Source organism: Anser anser (assembly GCF_964211835.1).
Source record: "Anser anser genome assembly, chromosome: 1".
NCBI lineage: Eukaryota > Metazoa > Chordata > Aves > Anseriformes > Anatidae > Anser > Anser anser.
The window spans coordinates 6743414-6767543 of record NC_139720.1 but is presented as its reverse complement, the minus strand read 5'-3'; the positions used below and the strand labels follow the sequence as shown (position 1 = coordinate 6767543).

The 24130-nt window shown below is 38.9% G+C and overlaps 1 protein-coding gene across 1 annotated transcript in view; it reads right to left on the bottom strand.

Annotated features, from left to right (window-relative positions):
* Positions 1–24130, bottom strand: part of CDC123 (cell division cycle 123) — a 35701-nt gene that overhangs the window by 10729 nt on the left and 842 nt on the right. The window contains exons 2-9 of the mRNA XM_083819777.1: positions 23562–23633; positions 21430–21484; positions 20529–20561; positions 17099–17194; positions 16272–16378; positions 8212–8260; positions 6037–6112; positions 2999–3121 (exon numbers count right to left, since the gene is read on the bottom strand). Coding sequence (XP_083675903.1) covers positions 2999–3121; positions 6037–6112; positions 8212–8260; positions 16272–16378; positions 17099–17194; positions 20529–20561; positions 21430–21484; positions 23562–23633 — 611 coding nt within the window. The remainder of the gene's footprint in view (positions 1–2998; positions 3122–6036; positions 6113–8211; positions 8261–16271; positions 16379–17098; positions 17195–20528; positions 20562–21429; positions 21485–23561; positions 23634–24130) is intronic.

Sequence of the window (24130 nt, the reverse complement as noted above, 5' to 3'; positions counted from 1 at the left end):
TCCATTCAGCTACGGAAAACATACAGAGAAGCAATCAGGCATGACTGCTTGCAGAAATTGTACCAGTTCAGCAGGAAGAAAAAAAAAAGCCAAATTTAGAAGAAACTCAGACAAACGCTGTACTTCCTTCGCTAATAAGGGAGGGAATAGTTCAGCTAACTAAGAGATTTCCCAATCCATGCAAGATAAACTAAATTCAGGATATGACTGAAGAGCACTTGAGCTTCAGCAGCTCCTCAGGAAGCTGCCTGTCAATAGCAGACACATTGATTGATCACATCCACGCATGTAAAGCTACTCCGTAACTTAACCTACTGCTTTGTGTGAAGTTGGCTGCGCTAAGGGCAAACCACAACTCCGAGCTAAAGCCAGTCACGTAACTGGTTTTTGGCCATATGGCCTAGGAATCCACACAGCTTTTTGCACAAGCTCGGTTACGTCAATTTAAAGTGATGCTGTAGGATTAATTGCTGTGATTTGCTCACTAAGACAAGCCCTCGGTGGCTAAGTCACCGATGCAAAGAAAAGCACAGCAACCCGAGATTTCTTCCCCAGCTGCTCAGCTGAACTTGTTGCTTTACCACATACCCTCATTAGCCATATTTCACTAATGAAAAAACTCTCATTTCAGCTTTATGGCTGAACGATGGCTGTCAGCTTGGGGCGAGCCTATGGCAGCAGTGATCATTAATCACTGAGGCTGACCACATTTAGTGGGATTTACATCCCCATTAAGACTGACTGCACCTCAGTGACTCATTCGGGACATTCACAAACAGCAAACAGAGAGAAAAACTTGAACCGTGTCCCTCTTCTTTTACGGACCACTTCAGAACAGGCATGTTGCGTGCCAGTGAGACTGTACCTGCAGCTGCCCAAAACTGAGGGTAAGCTAAGGCTTGACCCTACAGCGAGCATCAATACCTCTGTAGGATTGTTTTCAGTAGGCTCTTATGAGAGGATTTTAGAGGGTTCTATCACCATTTAGAAGTATTTAAAAAGCACTCGCCCATCTGTTATCTTACTGCTCTGACTCCGCAGTGCTTCAGCTGCTCTGACTCAACTCTTCCATCTGGAGATGCTACCAGACCAACTGGAAAAAGCAGAGCAAACAGCACTGAAAGCCTCAACGAAGCAAGAAGTCGGGGAAAGAGCTATAATACCTTTCCTTTTAAAAGCAAACAAACAAGTAAACCCAGATTTTCATTGTTAACAACACATATGCTACCAGACAGTGAATCAAGGAATACGCCGGGGGATGAATGAAGGTATGGGGGATAAAAAGAGGGCAGAAAATGTTTTCTGCATGGCATTTCTCTGCAGAAGAACTGGCCAGACACCTCACTTAGTGCCCAAGACCAAAAGGTTAACAAACCTCCACCCCAGTAGGTGACCCTGAAACTTCTTTTCCCCCAGAAGGTAATTCAGATGGCACAGTTTTACTTTACACAGGACAACGCTTCAGATCTTTTAGTTCACTAGGCAGCAGTTTCAGAGCCTAAATCTAGGCGTTGATTTCTAAAAATAGCGCCCTGAATTCTTATCTATCAGTTGATTACACACCAGCTGAAATTATGTTGGAACACAGAGGAAAATTAAAACAGTAATCAGAATGTCAGATCTGTATGATTGATTTTACTTCAGAACGTTAGGGCTAGAGATCTGTTAAATTAGTATACTAATTGTATGTATTATGTCCAAACTGAAATAAAGGAACCGTGCAGAGTCAAATTTTTAAGAATGTCAGTAAAACAGATTGGCATTAGGAGGTATCCTTTCTAAAAAGTCAGAACAGATCTATTTGACTGTCCCAGTTACTCAGCAAAATAGTTAACCATGCTCAAAACTTACCTACAGGTTGGGTGGCCAAAGCTTTATGAAAGACAATACAACTGACAGACAATTCTTATGTTTATGTATTTTATTAAACCGAGGGTTGGTTCATGCCAGACCAATTTAAATTCCTTCATCATACTTTTCACCAGTCCTGATCACACATCATGACAAAAAGAACTATCTTACTCTCACTACACCATGTCTGGAAACTATTTCCCATAAAATTTGTAAAGGACTCCATATTTACAAACTGCAACAATTTACTTAGGCTGCTCAGGTGTAGTAGAATCTCATCAAATACCATTCAAAATTTTGAGCAGATAAAATTCTGTACATCAATATTCTAGGAGAAGTCTGTATAAGTTCTTGAAAAGAAATTTCAAATCCTTTCTTTGGAAAATACAACAATACTATAGCAGCAAACACCTTTAAAACATTTTCTTATTTTTCCTACTTATTTAATGTCTTTTGTTAAGTATTTCTTACCCATTACTCGGATTTTGAATTTTTCTTATTTAAAAACATGTATAAGGGGAAAACGCCTTCAAAAACAAACAAAAAAGCCAACAAGCAAAAAGACAAACGAACAAAAAACACATTATGCCCTCTGAAAGAGATCTTTCACTCTTTTTTTGTGCTTTTCTGAAAAGCTTGAACCTTTTCCTTCGGGGTTTTTTGTTCTCAGTTCTATGGTCAGGCAAGAACAACACCGCTCTGAATGTACGCTGTAGCCACTAGAGATATAACATTCTCCCAAGCCAAAAAGACCCAAGCCCTGTGAAATCAATAGCTATGATGAGAGAGAGACACATCCACGGACTTAAAATTTCAGGGATATCAATTCTTATTGACGTATACCACTTTATCCCTTTGCTCTACAGCAGTGAACTGGAGTTCTGCACATTGCAACTTGGTGCGCTGTGGAGGAAACAAGCCTGGCTCAGCAAGAGGACAGGACAACAGGTCTCATTTCTATAGAGACAGTCCTTCCTGCAAGCCCTTTCAATTACAAACCTCCCAGCATCCTGCAAAATAACTTCAGAAAGGTAGACCCTTCATTTTTAAGTCTTTATAACCACGAACGCAGCGTCCTCTTAAAAACCTTTATAAACGCACTCCTTTCCTCCCCACATTCCTCTAACTGAAGCGTTAAGATACTTACAGTCTTCATCCAAGAATTTATATTGTATGTGTTTCTTGAAAAACTCCTGTATTGATCGACAGATCTCCTCACATTGCGTAGAGATATGATCGTAGTATTGCGTGTAGTCCCTCTGCGATATACCTGTCAAAAATTTTACTTGATTATGAAGAGCTTTAGATGTGAAAACAAACAAACAAACAGAAAAAACCCACCCCACAAACAGTCAAAACACAAATCTCCCAAGTTTCAGCCATTAACAGTGACTTGCTCTTTGGCTTTATTCTCCAGTACTTGAAACACTGTCATTATGAACTTTCTCCTTGAACAGTTCTGCCCTACATTTTGTGAGCCTCATTTTATACATACACACTTTGACTATTTTAAGAGAATTTCAGGAGGAATCTTCGCCTGAGTTTAAGTTTCCAGTAGTTGTCTTGTCCTTTCAGTTTTATTCACCCTAGTTACTCTGGTCAAAAACCTTTTCTGTTCAGCACATCAAATGTAGAAACCAGAGTTTGGAACCACAAAATGAAAGGAGGAGAGGCCAGGTTTGCACATTAGCAAAGATGATAGAACTGAGTGTACCATAAAGATTCTCATTTAAACTATTCATTAAGCCTGGAATAGAGTGTACCTGTTTGAAAAGACACTAGAGGTGAAGCCTTAAATCCTAGAACCAACAGACTGGCATACAGCCTAGTATCTTCGCCCCTCCCTCACTGCTTTCTTGCATCTCTGACATTGGGTAAACTATTCCAACTACATCACAAGTGCTTGATTTCAGACATTTGTTTGTCTACAAGACAATAGTTTAAGTTGACATCAACAGAATTATACACTTGCATCTTAAATGACCTAAGTTCTTGTACAGGATATGTCAACATAAGCCACTGCAATATCCTGCTGGACAAACGTCAAATCAAGACCTACGCCATCACTGCAGAATGAGTAATATACGCTATTCATGGAGGAAAAAAACCCAGAAGTCCCCATGGAAGATGTATCAATGACGGCAGTTTACTTTTTTAGCCATACAAAAAGCACAGAGATCAAGTTTTACTGTAGGACAAAGCTGATTTCCTTCTGAGATCTGCCCTTTAAAGAAGTCTGCATACAGCAAAGTTTATGAAGTCAGTGGAACTTTGAATTATTAATATCACTGCAAAGTTTAACTCAGGCCTAAAAACAAAAAAACAAGAGATGGTGGCATCTCAGGGGATGCAGATGTCTAACTGGAAAAGCATTCACTACACTCTGCAAGTATCACTCCTTAGCTTGACTGACAGGCTCATTAATTTTAAGAGCATGGGAACATATTGTGAAAAAACTTGGAAGGGTGCTCAGAAATGCAGCTGGAGTGCTAGCTGAAAAACCCATACTGGTAGATTCCCAAGGTTTCGAAACCTATTAATGAAATGTGCAGAGCTTTTAATTAGTCAGAGTACAAATGCGTTGGGGTATTTGAAAGTAAATATCACTCATTCTCTCTCTTGATTATAGATACATACACTCTATAATAAATCTAAAGTCAGATGTTTTAGAGGTTATTACAGCGATGCGTATCTCTGGCAGTTGTGTTCCAGCAGCAATAAACAGGACAAGATTCAGCTTTTTCCTACTTCAAAAAAGTTACGTCAATACAATTAAGCAATAGTGGATTAACGGATAGTCTTTGCTACTAGTAAGACAAAAATCTGTTACAGAGAACTGCCACAAACCCTGCAATTGGCATGAATGGAGAGAGAACGGGAAGATGAGCGTGGAAGCACAGCCATATAAAAGGGCTTTGAGAACGTTACGTGCTGACAGCACCTAGATTAGCAGATCCAAAAACTGAAAATGAACCTGAAACTTCATGGAACAACCAGACCAAGCGACAAAGGACAAGAAGTAAATTCCTAATGGTGGGACAGGATGGAGACAAATGGCTGACAGCTCCTAACAGGTACAAAACGGCACAGCCAGTACTAGCACACAGTCACCGTGCTGAGAAGGTGCCAGGAGAAAGAATGAGGACTCAACAACTTATGCCTCTTTACCTCTGTACCTTCACAAGGTATCCTGGACAGACCACTTACATATGTGTATCTTGGTGCTTGTGAGTATGTAGGTGTGCGACAAAAAACGCAGAAATTTGCTTTTATTTAAAAGCAAAAGTCACCTTCCTTCCTATGAAGGACACTTCCTGGTTAGAGTTCAGGCAGAGTAGTTAAGGACAGGTGTGCACCAGTCCCGTGCTATTCACCTTCCCATTCATCTTTAAAGATTCCATGATAGACCACACCAAAAGGGAATTCAAACTACAGGACGGTACTAAGGCTGAAATTAAACCCCTCAGTTTAAGCAGCTGTACGTGCCCTAGGTGTCTAAGCTCCAGTTATAGTCAGGAGAGATCAGTCAATACATCTAGAGGGGCACAATTCAGCTAAATTCACCTGAAAGCTGCCTAACACACGTGCTCTCGTGTAATCTGCCTGTCCTCCAGCTGCATCCACCAGCTCTTTGCATGCTGTGGACACCCTAGTCGTTCAGTGCCATTTGACACATTCTACATCCAGGGTTTTTTTTCCAGCCAGAGTAACAGATAGATAGATTTTCTGACTAAGCTACACTCCATATAATGCAAATTCAGACATCTGTGGACACATTCTGACCTCCACAACTTTCAGTATATAGTATCCAAATGCGGTCACATCTTATCAGCACAATATCCAGCTGCCTCTGTATTCATTCTGCAAGTTGGTTATGAGTCAATAATCTCCTGGATATAAAGGAAGCCCTTACAAAACAGCCTTCGGGTGAAGTTTCTGAGTTAGCAATTAGAATCAAGAACATTCCCGCTGTAATATTGGACAGACTATGTCATCAGGCCTTCAAATACCGTGAAGAGAGAAAATTGGCATGACACATTTTAAATTAGAGAAAGAAGAAAAACATTAATTCCCTGAAATGAGAGCAATAAGGAAGAAGCGTCTTCAGATTTAGCACCGATCCAAGTAATCAGAGAAACTCTTATGAACTTCAGCTAATAGTTTCATCACTAAGACAATTCTCACCAATAAGCTTGTTTTCCTTGACAAAGCATCTGAATTCTGCACCAGGGATTAGTTCGCACCATTTGCGAAGAACGAGCTATAAAGGGAAACAAATGACAAAGTATTGTTTCAGAACGGTAATTTTTTGTCAACACGCATACCTTGTAGATCTTCCAACAGTTTGGCTGTAATAGTAAGACAACCTCTGGCATTAATTCTGATACAAGAAAACAAAACGATCTTAACTTGCAGTTCACATAGTTATCTTAGGAAATACTTCAAAGCAATTTGACTTAATACTATTTTATACATAATGAGAATGTACAAGAAAATTACCCTAATAGACTATAATTTACCAATTAGAGCCCCCTTTTATGAAGCCCAATATATTTCAACACTGATGCCCAGAGAACAATTCAGTAAATACCTCCTCCTTCCATGTTTGGAGCACACTATGTCAGTATACATGCCTGAGTTCCATGTTTCAAGACCCTTTAATAAATCTGCTACGTTCATAAGCCCTCTGCCACCAGCACTGAGTTCATGAGATGGTCACCAAACCTTATCAAAAAGTGTCTTTTCATAGCTTTCTGGCCACCTGAAGGAAAGAGGCACACACTTTTTTCTAACTCATCTTCCACTTAATTTTATTTGAGCCTGGATTTACATTATGTTAACTATTTATACGTATTCTTCTCAAAATTTCTCTGTGTATTTCACTGACAGCTAGCTGAGACCAAAGCAGTTTTGTAGCAGCATACATCACAACAAAAGCTGCAAGGCCAAGCAACACTACCAAGCCCTTGGTGGGAGGATGAGAAGTAGAAGTTGTAAGAAGAAAGGTTCAGACTGCTCATAGGAAGAAACCTTTTCACCAGGAGGACAGTCCAGCACTGGAATAGCCCCCTCACAGAGCTGGCCCAGCCTCCATCCACTGATGTTTTCAAGACCAGATTTGAGAAAACACCAAGCAACCCAAACTGATCTCAGTTTACCCAGCTTTGAGCATGAGAATGGACTGGAGAACTACTGAGGCCTCTTCCCACCTTAATTATCCCGTGCTATTCCACTTTATCCAGTATTTAAGCGTGAAATTATTTGTGAAACGACTTCCAAGGTTCATTAATGATACAGCATGGAAAACAAAAAGTCCTGCTGTACAGCACAACAAATCTGTCATGGAATTGGCAGAAGTTGCTCTCTAGTAAAAAGAGCTGATGAACAGAATTAAATTTAACCAGCTCAACCTCTATTCTGGTATACACCCAAGCACCATTCTGCGATGCCTTTGGAGGTACAAACCAGTTCAAATAAGGACGTGAGATGGAAATAGTAACCAAACTATTATTGCCAATAGGACAGAATGCCTGGTAATTAAAGCATCTCTCTGGCACTTCATCAAGTTTCTGCTTTTCCTAAGCTGAAGCATTCAGACGGATCCATTCTTTGGAGGGCCTCAGTTGCTGCTCACAGTACTGGAAACTCCCAACACCTATCAAGTGCAGTAGAAAAACCTCAGTAATCGAAGGTGACACTCCTAAATACAACGTAAACATGAAACTGCTGCAAGTTTCAGAGGCCTATCTTTAAAGCACATTAAGATAGTGCTTCAAAACACAAGGTGCATTCACTTTTCTAAAGCCCTCTAAGCCCACAGGATGATGACGAATGTTATTTTTACATTAAAATTATTAGAGACATGACTAGATGCCATCATAAAATCGACAGCAGCACAAGAACAGTTTAAAGCATTACTAATATCTAACTAACTTACCATTTTAATGCAGGAACGAGCGTACATAACAAGGTATGATAGTCCATCTCAGTTCTTAGCAAACAGCTACAAACCCCAGCCACTACAGCTAGCTTCTCTCTCAGCTGTGATGTCCACAGGAAGCACTTTACACAGAATATATGACTTTCAGCTACTGACCTTGTCCTTCCTGGCAAAACCTGACAGACCCTATAGGGAACTGCAAGGAAGCTTCGAAAGTCTGCACTGAGCTCATCTCTGACCCATAACTAAATGAACTCCTTACGACCTGCAGTTCTTAACCAGACTTCCCCCACACTGCCCAAGCAACACAATTAAAACAAACAAAAAAAAAGTATTGTGGGCACATGCCCAAGTACAAGTGGCAGCCTGCCCGTGCGTAATTCACTTAAATTACCTAGAAGTCATGCAAAGAGTCTTACCTCATAGTCTAAGGAAGGATCAGGGGAATCATCAGTACAGTGAATAAATCTGGAAAATAAACCACAGGCGTCAAAATCTGCTTTTACATACAAGATTTTAGCGATAGTGAGGAAAATTAGCCCCAAAACGTTAATCACAAAAGCTACAGATAAATTACCTCTAAGATGTATAAAGCAGGTAATTTCAGCATGGCAGTAACAAACCTCCTTTCTACAATTATCAAGGAAAAAAATCACCTCTTTTGATCTAGTGTAATTTGGAAGCACTTAATGGACAGGGACTTGGCTAGCATGTGAGTGCTTATTCACTGTTAAGTCCTTTGTTTGATTCAACAGTGCTGCTCCTTTTCTCTTTATTGTTATGTTGCCATCATCGTATCCTCCAAGAACCAGATAAACATTAAAAGTACGAAGGAAAACATGCTGCAGTGAAACTTGATTAGGTTGTTGAAGTTTAACTTCCTAAACCAGACAACTGAGAGACATCACTTATCTTACAGCAGTTCAGAATTATTTTCGTTTATGAATAAGGGATGCAAAACAGCGCCACTCAACGCTTTTGATTCCACAGCATGGTATTTTTCTAAATTAAGAGCCTTAAGAAATGCTCTTAGAAATCTCCTGAGAGTGGGAATAAACAAAACTATTTCCATAACTGCAAGCAGATGCCAAGGTTTTGTTCCTTGCGAGTAGCTCACTCTTTGTGCCACCATTCAGTAACTACCAAGAATGGAGGCAGTAATACCCAAGACAACTTCTACGTACGTTTTTGTTGCTATACAGCAAATCTTGCAATAAATCCCATAACTGTCCAAGGGAATTATCGGAAGAACATGCATTTTCCTTCCAGGCGTACTCCCTGACCTTATTGGCAACAAACTACTTTGACGCGCAAAACTGTGTAAAGGGTCAGGGCTGAGCACTAAGGATAAACGCAGCCATTTAAGACATCTCCTTTTGGCACTCAACTCAATCCAGAAGTCTCACATCTCTCCTACAAGCAGTGCATTGCTAGACATGGCTGCCCAAGGTCTCTGCTCTTCATAAGCAAAGCACTGCATTTGTTAAGACACGGCTGCCCGGCCTTCAGTTGGAAGCAAAGAGCGATCGTAACAGTTTTCTCAGCATGCTGCCAGAAGAAATAAGTTTTTAGATTAGGCTGTAATATCCACCACACAGAGAAGAGCAGGGTGATAGCAGGCATGCTTTGTGAAAGTACTGTAATCAAACCGATCGTGTAAATCTGTAAGCCTATGTAAACAGATAACATCCTTCAGCTACAGTTTATATTCCCAGCAATTTAAGATCTGTCAAGGCAATAGAAACACTCCTAAGAGCCTGCAGTTTTGCTAGACTCAGAACTCCTCCATTACGATCGTATGTGCTTACCTTGCTCAAGAAAATATTCCCCACACACCAAAATAACCATAAACTAGAGGTAAAAAGGCAGCTGAAGTCCAGCCCACAGTTCTGCAGCCCCTGCGTGCTAGGAGCTGCATTATCTTTCAGACTTCCGTATTTGAGATGGGGTTATCTGTAATCTGCTCCATTCCAGTAGGATGCAGACTTTTCCATTTAGCAAAAAACAGCCTTGTAAAAAAAAAAAAATCAAAGTTATCTTTTGCTCAACCCTCAAATATTTTGGGTGGGGGCTAAGTGGGGAAAGATACTCTCTCTTTCCTTGCCATTTTATATCTTTTACCAACTTATTCTAGCATTAACTGCTTGGACACGGCTGAATTCATCCATTCCTTACAGCCTTCTGAATATTAGAGACAGAAGGCTAAGCAGGGTTTCTTTAACCTGCATCCCATTCAGGTTTTCAGGTAACTGAAAGAGCATTCAGAGAGACTCGAGGACTGCAAAACTGAAAGATATTCCAGCTCCCTTTTCCAAAGCCTTTGAAAATTAGAATTTTAAACACTAGGAGGGTGAAGGAATGAAACTCCACTGCTTGTGCTGTGGTCAACAGCTTGTCTACAGATTTGTACTTAGATGGCAACAAGAGAAGGATCAAGGTCTCTCAGTTGTAGCAGATGTTAATCTCTAAATGCATACGCTTGACGCGACAGGACACACCACATGAAGCTGTTATGCAGTTCAGCTTGCACCACAGAGACAAGTGATTTAAGGTTTGTAAGATCTCCGGTACCTAGCCTGCTATAAAAGCCATCAACTCATTTGCAAATAGCTGAGATTATTATTCACAGAATAAGCTATTACACGTATGATGAGAATTGTAAAAGCCATTTTGTACCAGACAGTTCCCCTGCTACTGTCTCGTAGCTTATTTTCAAACCTTAATAAAATAAAATAGTCCAGTTTGTAACAGCAAGAAATACTTAACTTTAAGGACCACAAGCAGATAGGAATTCAGGCACCACTTGAAAGAAGATTTTGTACTATATGCACTGTAAATTCCTAAGAAAAATAGGCATGCATGTAAAAAATATCAAAGGCCTTGTTTTCCACATGAGATAATGTGGAACTGTTTACCTTGAAATAGGCTATATTAAAGTCTAAACCAACAGCTACCGTTCTTACAAAAAGTATTCTGACTGCCAAGTCACATCTTTATGAGCCAACGCTGCCTCCTATGTTCTGTTAGGAGAACGCAGGCTACTATCCCTCCACGTCTCCGAAAGAACTTTGTAACTTCCCACTAAAAAGCAAAAATAATATTTTACCTGAATCAAGTTTAGATGCAGGCAGAAACACAGTAAGTATTAAGCCTCGACTATTTTTTTGTCTCCTCTCAGAGAGCAAGAATTGGAAAGAAAACGAAACAAGACTGAGAATAAGAGGTAGAAGAAAAACGGTGGTCTGCTTTTTTTCCTCAGATCACGATGGACTGCCTGGGGAGGAGGGAGCAGATGAGATATAGAGGTGGCAATTCTATTTAATTTTTCCATCTAACATAAAATAGATTAACTAATGCTGTAGGTAGGATGTCTCCATCATTCACATCCTAGCTAGCAAGTGTTCTGGCTAAGAGATGCAGCACCTGGCAGCACTGCACCGAGGCACCTGGCTGAATCCAGCGACGTTCGTGTGCTTGGGCACACCCGACCTGCACCTCCTGGATCGGGTTCCTCCGAGGAGACTTTGTGCTATCTGATTCCCTTTGAGTCAGGCGTTTCATCGCTCCCAAGTGAGCTTTCATGCCATGAGCATACCGTTTGGGTCAAACAGAGAGCTTTGGAGTTTGATATTTTAAAGAGTTAAGTCTGGTTTCAAAAATAAAGTCTGAGTGCTACATTAAAGGAAAAAAATTTACTTGATTTTAAAGCCTTGTTTCAATGTCCTTACGAACCTAATGGGCTAAACCTGACTTGACAACAGACATTCTCAACTGCTCTGAGAAACAGGCGCTTAGATTTAGGGCTTAAAAAGCCCTCCGATAAACTCCTATATAGAAAAGCGCATCTCCCCTCATGTTCCTTTTTGTCTTGCGCATTAACACATTTGGAAACTTGGCTCACTGGGAGCAGTTTCACCTGCTCCCTTAACCTAGGAGATATTTCCTAACTACTAAAGGTGTTGCAGGTGGTCCCTTCCCTCTATTTCACTTGCAAAGTAGCACCCTGGGCCCAGGCAGGGTTCAGTGGTTACCTCTGGACTCTTCGTTTCACCTGTCTAACAACCTTTTCAAAAAGGTTTTAGGAGTGAACATTTGGAAATAACAGGTGCACAGGACGAGCCGGTCCAATAAAATACTGAACATTGGTTTACAGCAGTTGGTATGTGCTCACCAGAAAACGGCACCTTCTGGCACCTAACTGCCCCTCCATGCCAGGGCAAAGGGCAGTCCCTGCAGGGAACATCTTTTGCTTCAGGTTGCTTTTGGACAAGGTTGAACTTACAGGATTTCTTATTTCACCTCTGTTATGACTGATAAACAACCAGAAAAATAGGAACGCTGTAGGCTTCAACATCCCAGCAGTGACACCTGCAGATTTAAAATGCTCAGCACTGCAGAATAGGAACGATCTCCAAAATTCAGCAAAATTTCCAAGGTTTTTCCAAGGTCCATCATGCTTTTTAGCAACAACAAGCTTATAATTGAAAGGGCATTATCAGATCATTAAAACTATTGCTAATATTTATATCAGTCTCGAGGTGGGTATTCACATCTTAGCAAAACGTAGCCCAAACATTCTAATAATGAGCAAGAAAACTACTTACTAAAACAATACACTCAACAGGATTTCAAAGGAATTTTTGTTCAAAAAAAGGAGTGTTAACCATTTAACAGAAATCCCAATTAGGAAGGGGTTTCGTTTATCAAACATCCACATTACATTTTCAGTTTTTAATGTAGTCTCTCAAAAGCTTAAGGGTCACACCACCACCAACTTTTCTGCAAACTCAGCTAAGTAAAACGTAATGCTTACGTGAAGCAGAAACCACATCAACTACAGTAACAAGCACACTGCTCTGAGTCTTTGCTAATTTATTCCTGTTCCAAGAGGAAAGTGAATTCAGTTTTCTGAGCCTGAAACCTAACAAGTGTCAATGTCATGAGAAAATCCAAACACTTAAAGAGTTAAAGCTTATCTTGTCTCATTCAGTGTATCTGCAGTTAAAGCTGTATTTTCTAATGGTTTGTACTGAAGTATTGCGTAGCTGAAATTTTCTCAGAACTTGAGACAGTTGAGAATTACAGCAAGGGCAGTTCCCTGACCTGGACAACGGATAGATCAGTATCAGATAAGCAGACAGGAAACAGAAGAGGAAGAAAGAAGCACAGAAAGTGCTTTAAGTCCCACATCACTGGCAAAGCTGCATTAAGAAACAGATCTTCAAATTTCCATTGTAAAGGTTTCATATTATGCCCCAGGAAGTGGATTTTTAAATTAATACCATTGAACAGGAAAAAAAAAAAATTATACATATATATATATACACACACACACACGTGTATATATATACACACACACACAGATTTCAGCTGCTACTTATGCAGGACAAAAAACTTTCAGACCCCACTGAATACTAATGAAAGAAGCAGAAATACATTGCTTTTATCCCTTCCCCTCCCTCTGACTAGCTGTGACTTGGGTACGTTTCCAATTTTCATTTGTTCAGTACTTCAGGTTCTTACGCCAACTGCATTTCCAGTTTCTGCTTGCTAAGGACTAGGGAGCTGGCAGCTAATCAATAGCACAACTAAGACCACCTCTGTGATTCAGCAGTAATCATTTCTGTGTTCAGATGGGGACATTTTGTATGAATAACTTAGCAGTTTAGAAATACCATGCACACAGTGGACGATAATACATGCTTTCTTCAGGTACACAACACTCAAAATATAAGGTATGCAGAAACTGAAGTGTTTTTACACTTTATGTTCACCTTGTCATATACACAACTTCAAATTCATGAAAATTGCATCAAACTGCAAGGCAGCATTGCCCATGTTAACTCTACTTTAACAAAGCATCAAAAGCTGTTCTGGAAAAAGAAACCAACTGATTTTATACCAACATTACATTAGACTTTATGGGAGGAGAAATAAATACAGTGCTTCTCAAATGAAACTTCACTGTAACTGTTAGATCAGGTGACAATCCCACACTCATGACACAAGGTTGGTTTATTTGCTACTCACGTGTTGAGCTCCATTATCCAACTGTATCCATCTTAGCACTCTGAAAAGGAGCACAAATGGACTGAACTAGCGCAACTTGAGGCGCTGCCTTTCTGCTGGAGGTTACTTCTCCCCCAGCAGGATCAGCGGAGAGAACATACCTGCTACAGGCTGCTCAGCCACTACCGCTCTTCGTCTGGTGTGAATTTAAGGTGAAATTACTGATGGTTCAAGTTATCACCCATGCTGTGAAATTTCACAGCACAGGAACACGTTCGCTGCCTCCCCTGTAAGCCAGTGCTGCCTGCAGTGGGCAAGCTGAATAAGCTGAGGCGCTAAACTTTGCCTGATACGAGATAAAACTCAAGAGAAACGCACCAATTTAGATCTCAGCCATCAAACCGACTCATTCTACCATACAAACAACATAACCTAAGAGCACAAGACCACACACACATACACCCCCAGCTGCCACACCTTTTAATCAAACAGTGCTTGATAAATGTTTGATTGTGTCCCAAACTCATTAGAATGTAGTTATCCAAACAGGAATTCTCCGTGGAGCTTGGGGTAGTAGTTTTTTCTCAACTTCTTTATGCAAGGGGACAGTAGAATATTAAAGAAAAAAAAAGAAAAAAAGAAAGGATTCATATTCACAAAGGGCTTGATATAAAGTGTACAGATATTTTCAGACTTGCACAACTCAGGCGTAAAAGCAGTTACAGCAGAGGTCACATTAAATGTTAGTGCTCAGTCCTTGGAGCAAACTGTCCTCAGGACACCTGGCCAAGTGGCCTGGCCTCCCATTAGCAGAAATCATGATGAAGAGCTCCTTAGTAAGGCATCAAAGTTTCCTGAGAATCAGTACAAACTCAACTCTGAATTGCAGACTGCAGACTTCTCATCTCCCCCAGCCCTTTCATTCTCTATAGTCCCAGAACTCCAAATTCTCAGTGCTTAAAACAGTTTCCCTTGCCCAACATGCTTTTCAAACTGTCTTTGCACTCCAACATCTTCTCCCTAATCTCTCACCCTCTTCCCCTTTACCTCATCATATTGTACGTTAGATATAATGTAAAACCTAGCATCAGAACGGGACTGACAACACTGTTAGCACTACATAAATGCAGAGATAAGGACGAAGATACTGTTACCTACTCATTTTTTTTTAAATGCACCAACAAATTGGGAAAAAAAGTGCTATTAGACTTGCAGGAATAAAAAGGAAGGCAGTTGCACAGCATTAATATAATTGGTTTCACGTTTTAGACAACATAATTCTTACTGGTTCTTAAGCTACTTAAGACAGGACCGTTATGTTCGGTACAAAGCACCTAGAACAAGGCCCCTGCCTTTGAGTCAGTCTCCTAGACATTGCATTAACATAAACAAGCATCGAATAACTACTGGAAAACGATCTCTCATGTTGAGGCATGGACGGCCCTCTCTCTTTGAAATTGTTTTATTCTTTTCAATGAAAAATAATAGTAGTCATAATAAGAAGAACATTAAATTTCAATAACTGTGTTTTCTTCCAGAAAGTCTATATTTTAGAAATTAGTTACGTGAATCAGATTCAGTTACTACAGGAGGAAACTGTTCCTATACAATTGAATATTCTTTTTACGTACGCAGATAAAATAAATACCAAGCACACTGCATTTATAAAACTTTAACTATTATCCTTAGTCACAGTTCCTGGAGTGCAGGAACTTGAAGAGCTTCAAGATCTTGGATTCACAAGGAGCTCTAGCAATACTTCAGAAGTCTCAGGTTCCTTCTAGGCAGCCACACAAACTTCAATGTGTTCAAAATTTGGAAGGGACATGGAAAAGTCATGCTGTATCTCCATGAAAACTAGCAGTAACAAGCTAACAACTATCAAGAAGTAAATGCAAAGAGAGGTGGGATGGAAAAGAAAAAAAAAAAGAAAAAAACACCTAACATTAAAATATCATTTGCCTTGGAAATTAATTCAATCAAAACGGTCTTAGTCCATAGTGTCATTTCACATGCAGTACTTCAATGTAATGTCTGTGTTTGTTTTTCACTATGTATAAAAAAAGAGATAATTAGGAATAAAAGAAAGCTTGCTTCTCTATTGTTGACTGCAACTAGGTAAACAATTCTGCTTTACTAGAAAAAAATCACTTACAGTAAGTAACACTGAATATAATTTGCCTCACAACACTCTGCACTAAGTTGAACCTGGAATTTATTTTTGCGCGGTGCAGAGACAAAGATGAAGAAGAAAAGGGATGGGGTAAGTTTCAAAGAACTAACTTCCTACTGCACTTGAAATTCATTTGATTCACAACTTTTAGACATAAATAAGAATCTTTGTATCAGATATTCGATGTTCTTTTGCAGTAAAGAGTGAGATCTTTCAAAGGAACTGAAAAGTTACCCTCTGTGTTTTGTTCTTTTTTGACAGGGTAAGAATAAGATTCTCTGTTAGAAGTCTACTTACGGCTGAGTGAGGTCACGAGTAATGAAGTCTGAACTTTTGAAGAGGAGGAAGATGTCACTTAGAGCTTTACATTTCAGAGAGCTATTCATTGCTATCCAGTAGGCATCCTAAAGAGGAAAAAATATATCCAAAAAATTATCTTTACTAGCAGAATCTAGTAAAGATAAAGCTACAAGATACAAGCTACAGATCTATCAGATCGAAATACTATGCAACATTGGACATACATGCAGAAAATGATTTTTGGATTTTGAGGCAAGCTTTACCTGCTATTACAAGGGTGTAGAATAGCTGTTCCTTTTCTTACGAATAGTCTGCTGCAAAAATCCATTTGAAAACCAAGGTTTTGCCTTACGGCTTCCAGGTACTTTCCTGGAATGCTTGAACACTAATTTTCCTTGTGAACATGATACAAAGTCATTTAAGGGCACACATCCTTAAGATATAGCTAGAGTACCTAAAATAACTAGAAGGAAGTTTATTGCTTTTTATTAATTTTTTTTCCTCCTTATCCAAGGTAAAGTTTTCAACAAATATCCTAAACGAGGAGAGTCTGACCACCAGACAGTTATCTATAACAATGACGCAGGGGGGTTATATAACAAAGACAGAGCTGTCTTGCATCGGGCTGACCAAGCAGCGTACCATTTAGCTTTAATCCACCAGAACAATCTGCTGTATCAAACCTCACTGTCATCTATCACTCCTTTCTTTATCAGAACACCCCAGTCTCCTCTACTTTCCAATGCATTAAGATAAACCAAAAAATAAAAATAAAAATCTGTGCGATAGCATCTGTTAAAAATTTTAGGACTCAGCATTCTTACCCTCGGAGCACTCCAGTTAAGCTTAGGAAAAACACTACCACCCAAGGAACTTATTGCTTCTTCAACTTTAGCTGTAAACTCAGGAAACTCTGGTGCCTGAACAAAGAACAAGGAAAAAAAAAACATTAATACAGGTAATAATGAAGTGCAGCCATCTTAAAAATTAAGATTAATTTTTAGGATTCTTAAAAATTAGAAATGCATATCATAGAAGGAATAAACTTGTCCAAAAAATTAGTAAACCTGTCCACCACATAACGCATTTGTAGAAATAAATCACTTAAGAATCAATCATGACATTCTTTCCAAAGTATTTATTTATTATATAGTATACATTAGTATTTTTATTTACAAAGTATTTCTAGTATTACTTTAAATAAGGACTTAAAGTAGCTCTTTAATAATATATGCTAACTTGTATCATAACACAGGACACACTGCAAAGACTGTTGCACCAGAGAACTTTGACTTGTAAAGAATATTGCAAATATTGTAAAGATAAGGGGGAAAAACCTCCTCAAGAAACTAATTCTGCCACTAATTTGTGTGCCACTCTAATTGTGGCACACAAGAAAAAAAGAAAAAACAGACTGCTGACCTTTACAGTAACATGAAGCTATTTCAGACATATGTCAAGGATTTACAGATTTATAGCGAACAGTATATAAGAGCACTATTTCCACCTATATTTATAAACGCAGCCCAAAGATAACATCTAGGCTAAAGCTAACCGATCTCTGAAACAAAGCCCTCACAGCCACACAAGCAATCAAAAAAAGTTTGAATACATTTTGTCATCTCCTTTTTGCAGCTCCTCACAAAACAGACTCAAAAAAAAAAAAGTGCAGTGTCCTAGACTGAACTTCATGCATTCTGAATCTTTCCTTAGTGTTTCAGGTGTAGTTTCCCGTGGAGACCAGGTAACGTACTAAAAAGGCTCTTATTTTATTTTTAGAGCTTCAGTCGATTCTAGAAATCATTGCTGGAAGAAGAGAAACTCTTCGTGCAGTGCATTCTGATCCAATCTCTTCTTCTTTAGACAGAAGAGAGGAGTGACACTACATGTGTAATACCAGTGCGTACAAAACCTCCCTGGGGAAATGTTACCTTCGTGTCATTTGATTAATACAAAGTGAAGAAATATTACACAAAGAGGACAGCTCTAAGGCAGCATAAACAAGCTGAATTCTTTTTACTAAAACTCAATGAACTTTTACTAAATTCATTTGACTTTACAGTCATTAATATTAACAGATCTGTTTAAACACGATTTTCTATAATCGCATGATGTTCCAAATTTGTGAATAGCTTAACTTAAACAGGTCTGTTTCAAGATCCTATTTGTAGAACGGAGATGATACTCTCTACGATGAATACGTTAACAAAAGTGTTCTGAAACAGAAACTTTCACAGAAATTTAAATAGGATTCTTATTCCAGAGAAATATTTTATGTTTAAAAAAGAAATTCATGACAAAGTAAAATTTCTGTTGTCTCTTGACTCTCCCTTCACATCTGGATCAAAATAAATTTGGGAAGTATGGATTTCCTTCCTTGAGACATGTCTCTTGACATATAATATTATTTTCCTGGGCTGTTCTGTGGTTCTAGCTCTAATTTCTCTTCAGAATTTAGAAGGGGCAAGGGAAACAAGTTCTACCTGATGACTCAGGCAGGTTATCAAAATGAAATAATCGCAGTCACAGCCCACCTTAGTGCTCCCTGAACAAAGAAACCGGTGGAGAAACCAATTATAATCCATTGATTTATCGTTAGCAAAATAAGGAGGATGAATGCAGAGCTGCAGTTTCCAGCCTCTCTGCAATTCCTTACATATGACGTTCCCCAGAGTCTCCCTGTTCAGCTTGCAAATAGCTACTTGATCCGTTCCTATGTTCTGAAGTAACTCCTCCAGGTGCAGCTCCCCACCCTTCTGCTTTCGAGACAGGCTGTTTCTTCTTCCTCTTCATCACTGCCAGAGTGGTAACAAGCAACACTTAAAAGCACAAGAGACTGGTCTCATTCGCTCTCTACCCTCAGAGCAGCCCCTTGTTTTCAGGTAGAGAAAATATATTTGCCAAGGAGCCTTCAGGGCGATCACCTTCCAAACTTATGAGAAGGTACAGAGCACATTGTGAAATCCCACTTCTAGAATCTTTGTATGACCGAACGTGGCCTTGTTGTTGTTGTAAAGAGCCACGGGCTTAAGCCAATGTTCATAATCAAACAGTTTCAAAGTGCCAGGTTCGATGAAAGACAAGGTCCAGCCAGTCTCTGAACGAAAGCGACCCTGGAAGCCAAAACATCCCTCTTCTTCCTCCACCATTTCATTGCTGGGCACGACATTAAATGGAATGGAATATTCCTGAGGACAACCTGGGTCCGCTGTCCTGGCTCTGTCCCCTCCCTTACTCTTGCCCATGCCTGGCCCTGCCACTGGAGAGAAGACAGGGGCAAAGTACACAATCCTTACCTAGCTAACCTGGAATCACCTGTACCCTTCCAGTGGCTATCGCACACCCTGACTAAGGATTTTTATACTGTGTTGTACACTATGATGAAACCCAGATCGAAAATCTGGGATTTCTTCTTAAGCAAGACAGAGCAACATGACTTTTGGAAAAAATAAGACGAATACCAAAATCCTTGCTCTGAATTACAATGTAAGGCAGGTATTTGAACTGAAACTATTAAAATGTACAAGGCGGTGATGTATTAGTCTTAAAATCTGTGCTTTAAATTCTATGGTAGCACAGATGTAACTCAAAGCAGGTGGTATTTACACAGCACCCAATCCAACACCATGTCGAATTCTGGGGAGCTAACAGGTCTGCCATTGATACTACTGCTTCAGTCAAGTGGTGCAAGTATATTAACTCTGACAATGACAGGGCAATGGCAAGTTTCAAAAAAATTAAAAAAACTCAGGGAGCCCGAATCATATCCATCATGATCCTGATTCTAAACTGGGCACAGCACAAGGAGAGTCTAAAGACAGGAAAAAGGGGAAAAATGGTGATGGAAAGAAAGGTACTTTGGAGGAAATAATGGCAAAGGTGCAAGAGAAGAGCTGTGAAAATTGAGCCGCAGGGGCGTCATTTTTTCTGCATCCAGTCTGATTAAGTAATTGGGAGATATTCAAAGCGGTGAAAATGAAAGACAGCTATATTTAGAGCCAACCTTCAGTTCATTTCCTATAGTCTAACAAGTGTGTGATTGTTAGGGATGAAGAAAAGAAGCATTTTATTTTTAGTTAAATAAAATTAAGCCGGCAAAACAACATTTTTAAGCTTACAGGTATCTACACTGCCATCTGTCTAGAACGGTTTGAAAATGCTAACTACAACGGCTATCCCTAACTGGTGAGAAGTTCCTATCACGAGGTTTCAGGAAGAATACTGCTGACAAAAACCCACATGCTGGGACCTTACCTTAAGCGTTGTAGTATTCTCATCGTCTGACCACTGTTAAAAATAAGAACAAATCAAAGGTCACTGCTTTCCTGTGACATCCTTTATGATTTTATTTATAATTATTATGAATTTATTAAGAATATTGGAAACTATACAGCTTCCTACAACATGTAATGTCATCATTGCCCTGATTTTACTCCAGCATGATACCATTATCCTCTAACTACTATGTTTATAAAGTAACAAAAAAGTTGTGTATATCCAGCCAAAGTACTATTGTAAGGTATGAATACAAAACACCTAACACCTATATACTTTAACTGTGATTTATGTTGCAGACTTGAACATTTCAGAACGTAATGGAGTCTTCCCTATCTAAACATTTCCACCTCCCTCACTTCCATCCTTAGACCCATAATCTACTAGTGTCACTTCTATTTCTGTTTCTCATCCTTTTTGCATCTTCGGTCACCTTGCATTTATAACATTTTTCAGTGGTTGGTTTTTTTTTTTTTTTTTTTTCTCCCTCCCCCTGGAATACCCCTCAGAGTTATTATGGCCTTACAGACTTTTATTGTTTCTTGAAATAACTCCTTCTAATTTTTCGGGACATAAAACCATTTTAATTTCATTTCCAACATCCTTCAACATTCCTTGGTCATTATTAGAAATGTAATTATCAAGAAAAAAAAAAGCTGTGTGTGAAAAAGCAAACATTTTAAACCTTCCTTGACATCATGTTTGTGGTGTCAATCATGATGTTTGTAAGTTTTTTCAAGGCAAATAGCGATTATTATTTTGTGTGATTATTATTTATGTGATTATTATTTTGGTGAAGTACTACCCTCACCTCTAAAGCATGCAGAAATATTCATGGTTTTCTCCAGACACTTGACATTAAGTTGTGTTTTACACTGACCTGTATTTCCTCTGCGTCATCACTCCCTTCTTGAGCATGCATTGGCGGATCTTCTCTAAACCAAAAAAATTAATAGGAAAAAAAATTGAGCACCAGAGTTTGACTTGATCATATATATTACGCTTCCACAGCATCTTCCAGCTGTTGATCTCAATGTTTTCGTGAGAGGATTAAGCCTCAAACCCCTGGCAGAGTAAATCAGAGCAAGACAATATAGAAAAACTAAAGACAAAGCTCCCTGGCATTAGACTTGAGCCCTATCCAAAACAGTTTGATTCTTTCCAATTAGCAGATCACTTGCTGCTCTGAAAAGACCATAATTCAAGCTTTTCAACACCTTATTAATCATTCTTTTAACTTGTGCTACGGGGTGAGCACAGTAAAGTTAGAAACTTTAAAAAAGAGATCAACTTAGATTATGCTTTGCCTCCACACTCTTTTACCAAGTAAAAATTTATAAAACTTTAGTTTGAAATGCTGACCTGTGTATTTCAGGTTCTGAAAATAAAACTTCCTCACACTCCACACACAGAAAAAGAGGATCCTACTGAAAGTGATTACAGGGCCATTAACTTTTTCCTGGGAAGCTCCTTTTTCTCCACAGATGAGATCTGCTGCTGTAAACATTAGCATATGTGGGAGAAAGTACTTGGTTGCAAATATTCCCTTAAAGTTTTACATTACTTTTGAAGTTATTTGGCCAATAGAACTGAGTGTGAAGATCTTTTAAGGTAGAAGACCAAGCTCTTGAAAAAGGCAAGTCAGCATAGCAAACAGGGTAAGTTCAAATGTACATCCTTACAACTAGGTACTGTTAGCAAAAAGTCAGTTCTTCAACAAGCTACATTTCTGCAGTTCCTTAATGCACTTCCACAGGGGTCAAACTGTCAATTCAGTTTTTGAGATCCAGAGCTCAGACAGTGGCTCATTGAGGTTTAAAATTGATGTTGGCCTTGACTGTAGGAAGATCACATTGACTTCTAGCTAAGAAAGTTCAACTTAATAGAAAAGCTGGGTTTTAAAGGGGACTTTTAAATTAGAACTACCTTAATATAATTTAATTCAATTATACAGCTGTCCATTTTTCCACTGAAGACAGCAGAAATTGTTCGTATGGCATAGCTGTGAACTCAAGTCCTCAGTTTTAATTTTTCTGAAGTCTGATTACAAATTAAATGGCTGTTGTTAAATAATTACCAAATTCTGCAGAAACAGGTGACAATATTACTTCTTAACCAAATTGGTTTAAAAAAAAACAATTCTGACCTTTCACCTTTACAAGGTGTTTAAACAGCTTCAATTTTGTATAGATTGATTCCTGAGAAATTAGACATAGCTCCCTTATACCCACAGCGTAATTGGTTGCCCTGTGAGAGTCAAACTACCAGTTAGGAGATGACAAAGTGTGGACTGTATTGAGCCTGATCATTAGCAAGATATATTTGTGCAATAATCATTTTACAAGGAAGCCATACAGTGAGATCCTAAGGAGAAAGCAAAGAACAAAGCCTGGATTCATACCAACTGTTTTTCACAGGTACCTATCTCACTCTTCACAACCCAAAATCTTGGCATAGGTATACATACAGTTCATTCAGTCTCTTTGTAGAAATTGATTATATGTAAGCAAACCTCAATACAGCCTCAATAATCCGTAAGATTTTTGTATTTTGTTTATATTATTGAGAATTAAACTCAAGTAATGACACTTCACCCCTGAATAAGGCTGCAGGCAAGGGAATGCCGTGGCACTGTTCAGGCCACTGAACTGGAAGTAACTGTACCAAAGCAACCAAACACAAATCATCAGGCTATGCACTGAAACCTGAGAGACTGGTAGACTCTGGAAGGAAAAAGAAAAAAATAAAAGAACTTTTTAATTTTGAAAATAAAAGAATCCAATCAAATATATTGCATGGATTTTAGATCTGTATCAAGCATTAGCAAGTCAAGCTTTGGTAGCAGCAACAGTCTGATCACTCACATGTTCATGTAGTATGAGGTTTGCTGCAGCCAGGCTGGTCAAACATACAAAACTCCTTATGCAAATTGTAATACAAATGAATACAAAATACCATTGTGATTATAAAATAGTATTAATACTTGCACGGTGGGAGGGAAACACTCTTTACCTTCCAGAAACCACAAGCGTCCCATCATCCAGCAAGTATTCTTTCACATTATCTGGCAGGGGAAGTATAACACTGGAAAAAAAAAAAAAAAAAAACAAGAAAATTAGTTCAGTAATTTATTATCAATATTACCTGCTAAAATAATAAATTGTTGCGTAAGAATAATAGCTTTTAAATGGAATGTACCTCAATATCGGTATGTTTTATTCTGTAATGCTATGAAAAGACATGTTTCTCTTTCTCCCCTCCCACCCTTCCCAAAATGCAACTCTCTTTTTCCTTCCAGGGAAGTAGAGAAGAAAGAAAGAGACAAAAATCTCAGACAAAATGCACAGAAATACTCCACTTCTTCAAACCTGTAAGAAATTCAAAGACTGCATGTGGCCAGTGAGGAGAGGGGCAATGTGTTGTTCAAAACAAAGGTTTCCCTACTAAAATCCAAACCAAAATTTGCCTTTATCACTTGAATGTTCCAAAAATGTATGACTGTTGCTAAACTGACCAAAAACCCTACACTGGCTAAACACTAAAATGTATAAAGATGAAATGCTTTGATTACCAAATGCCTG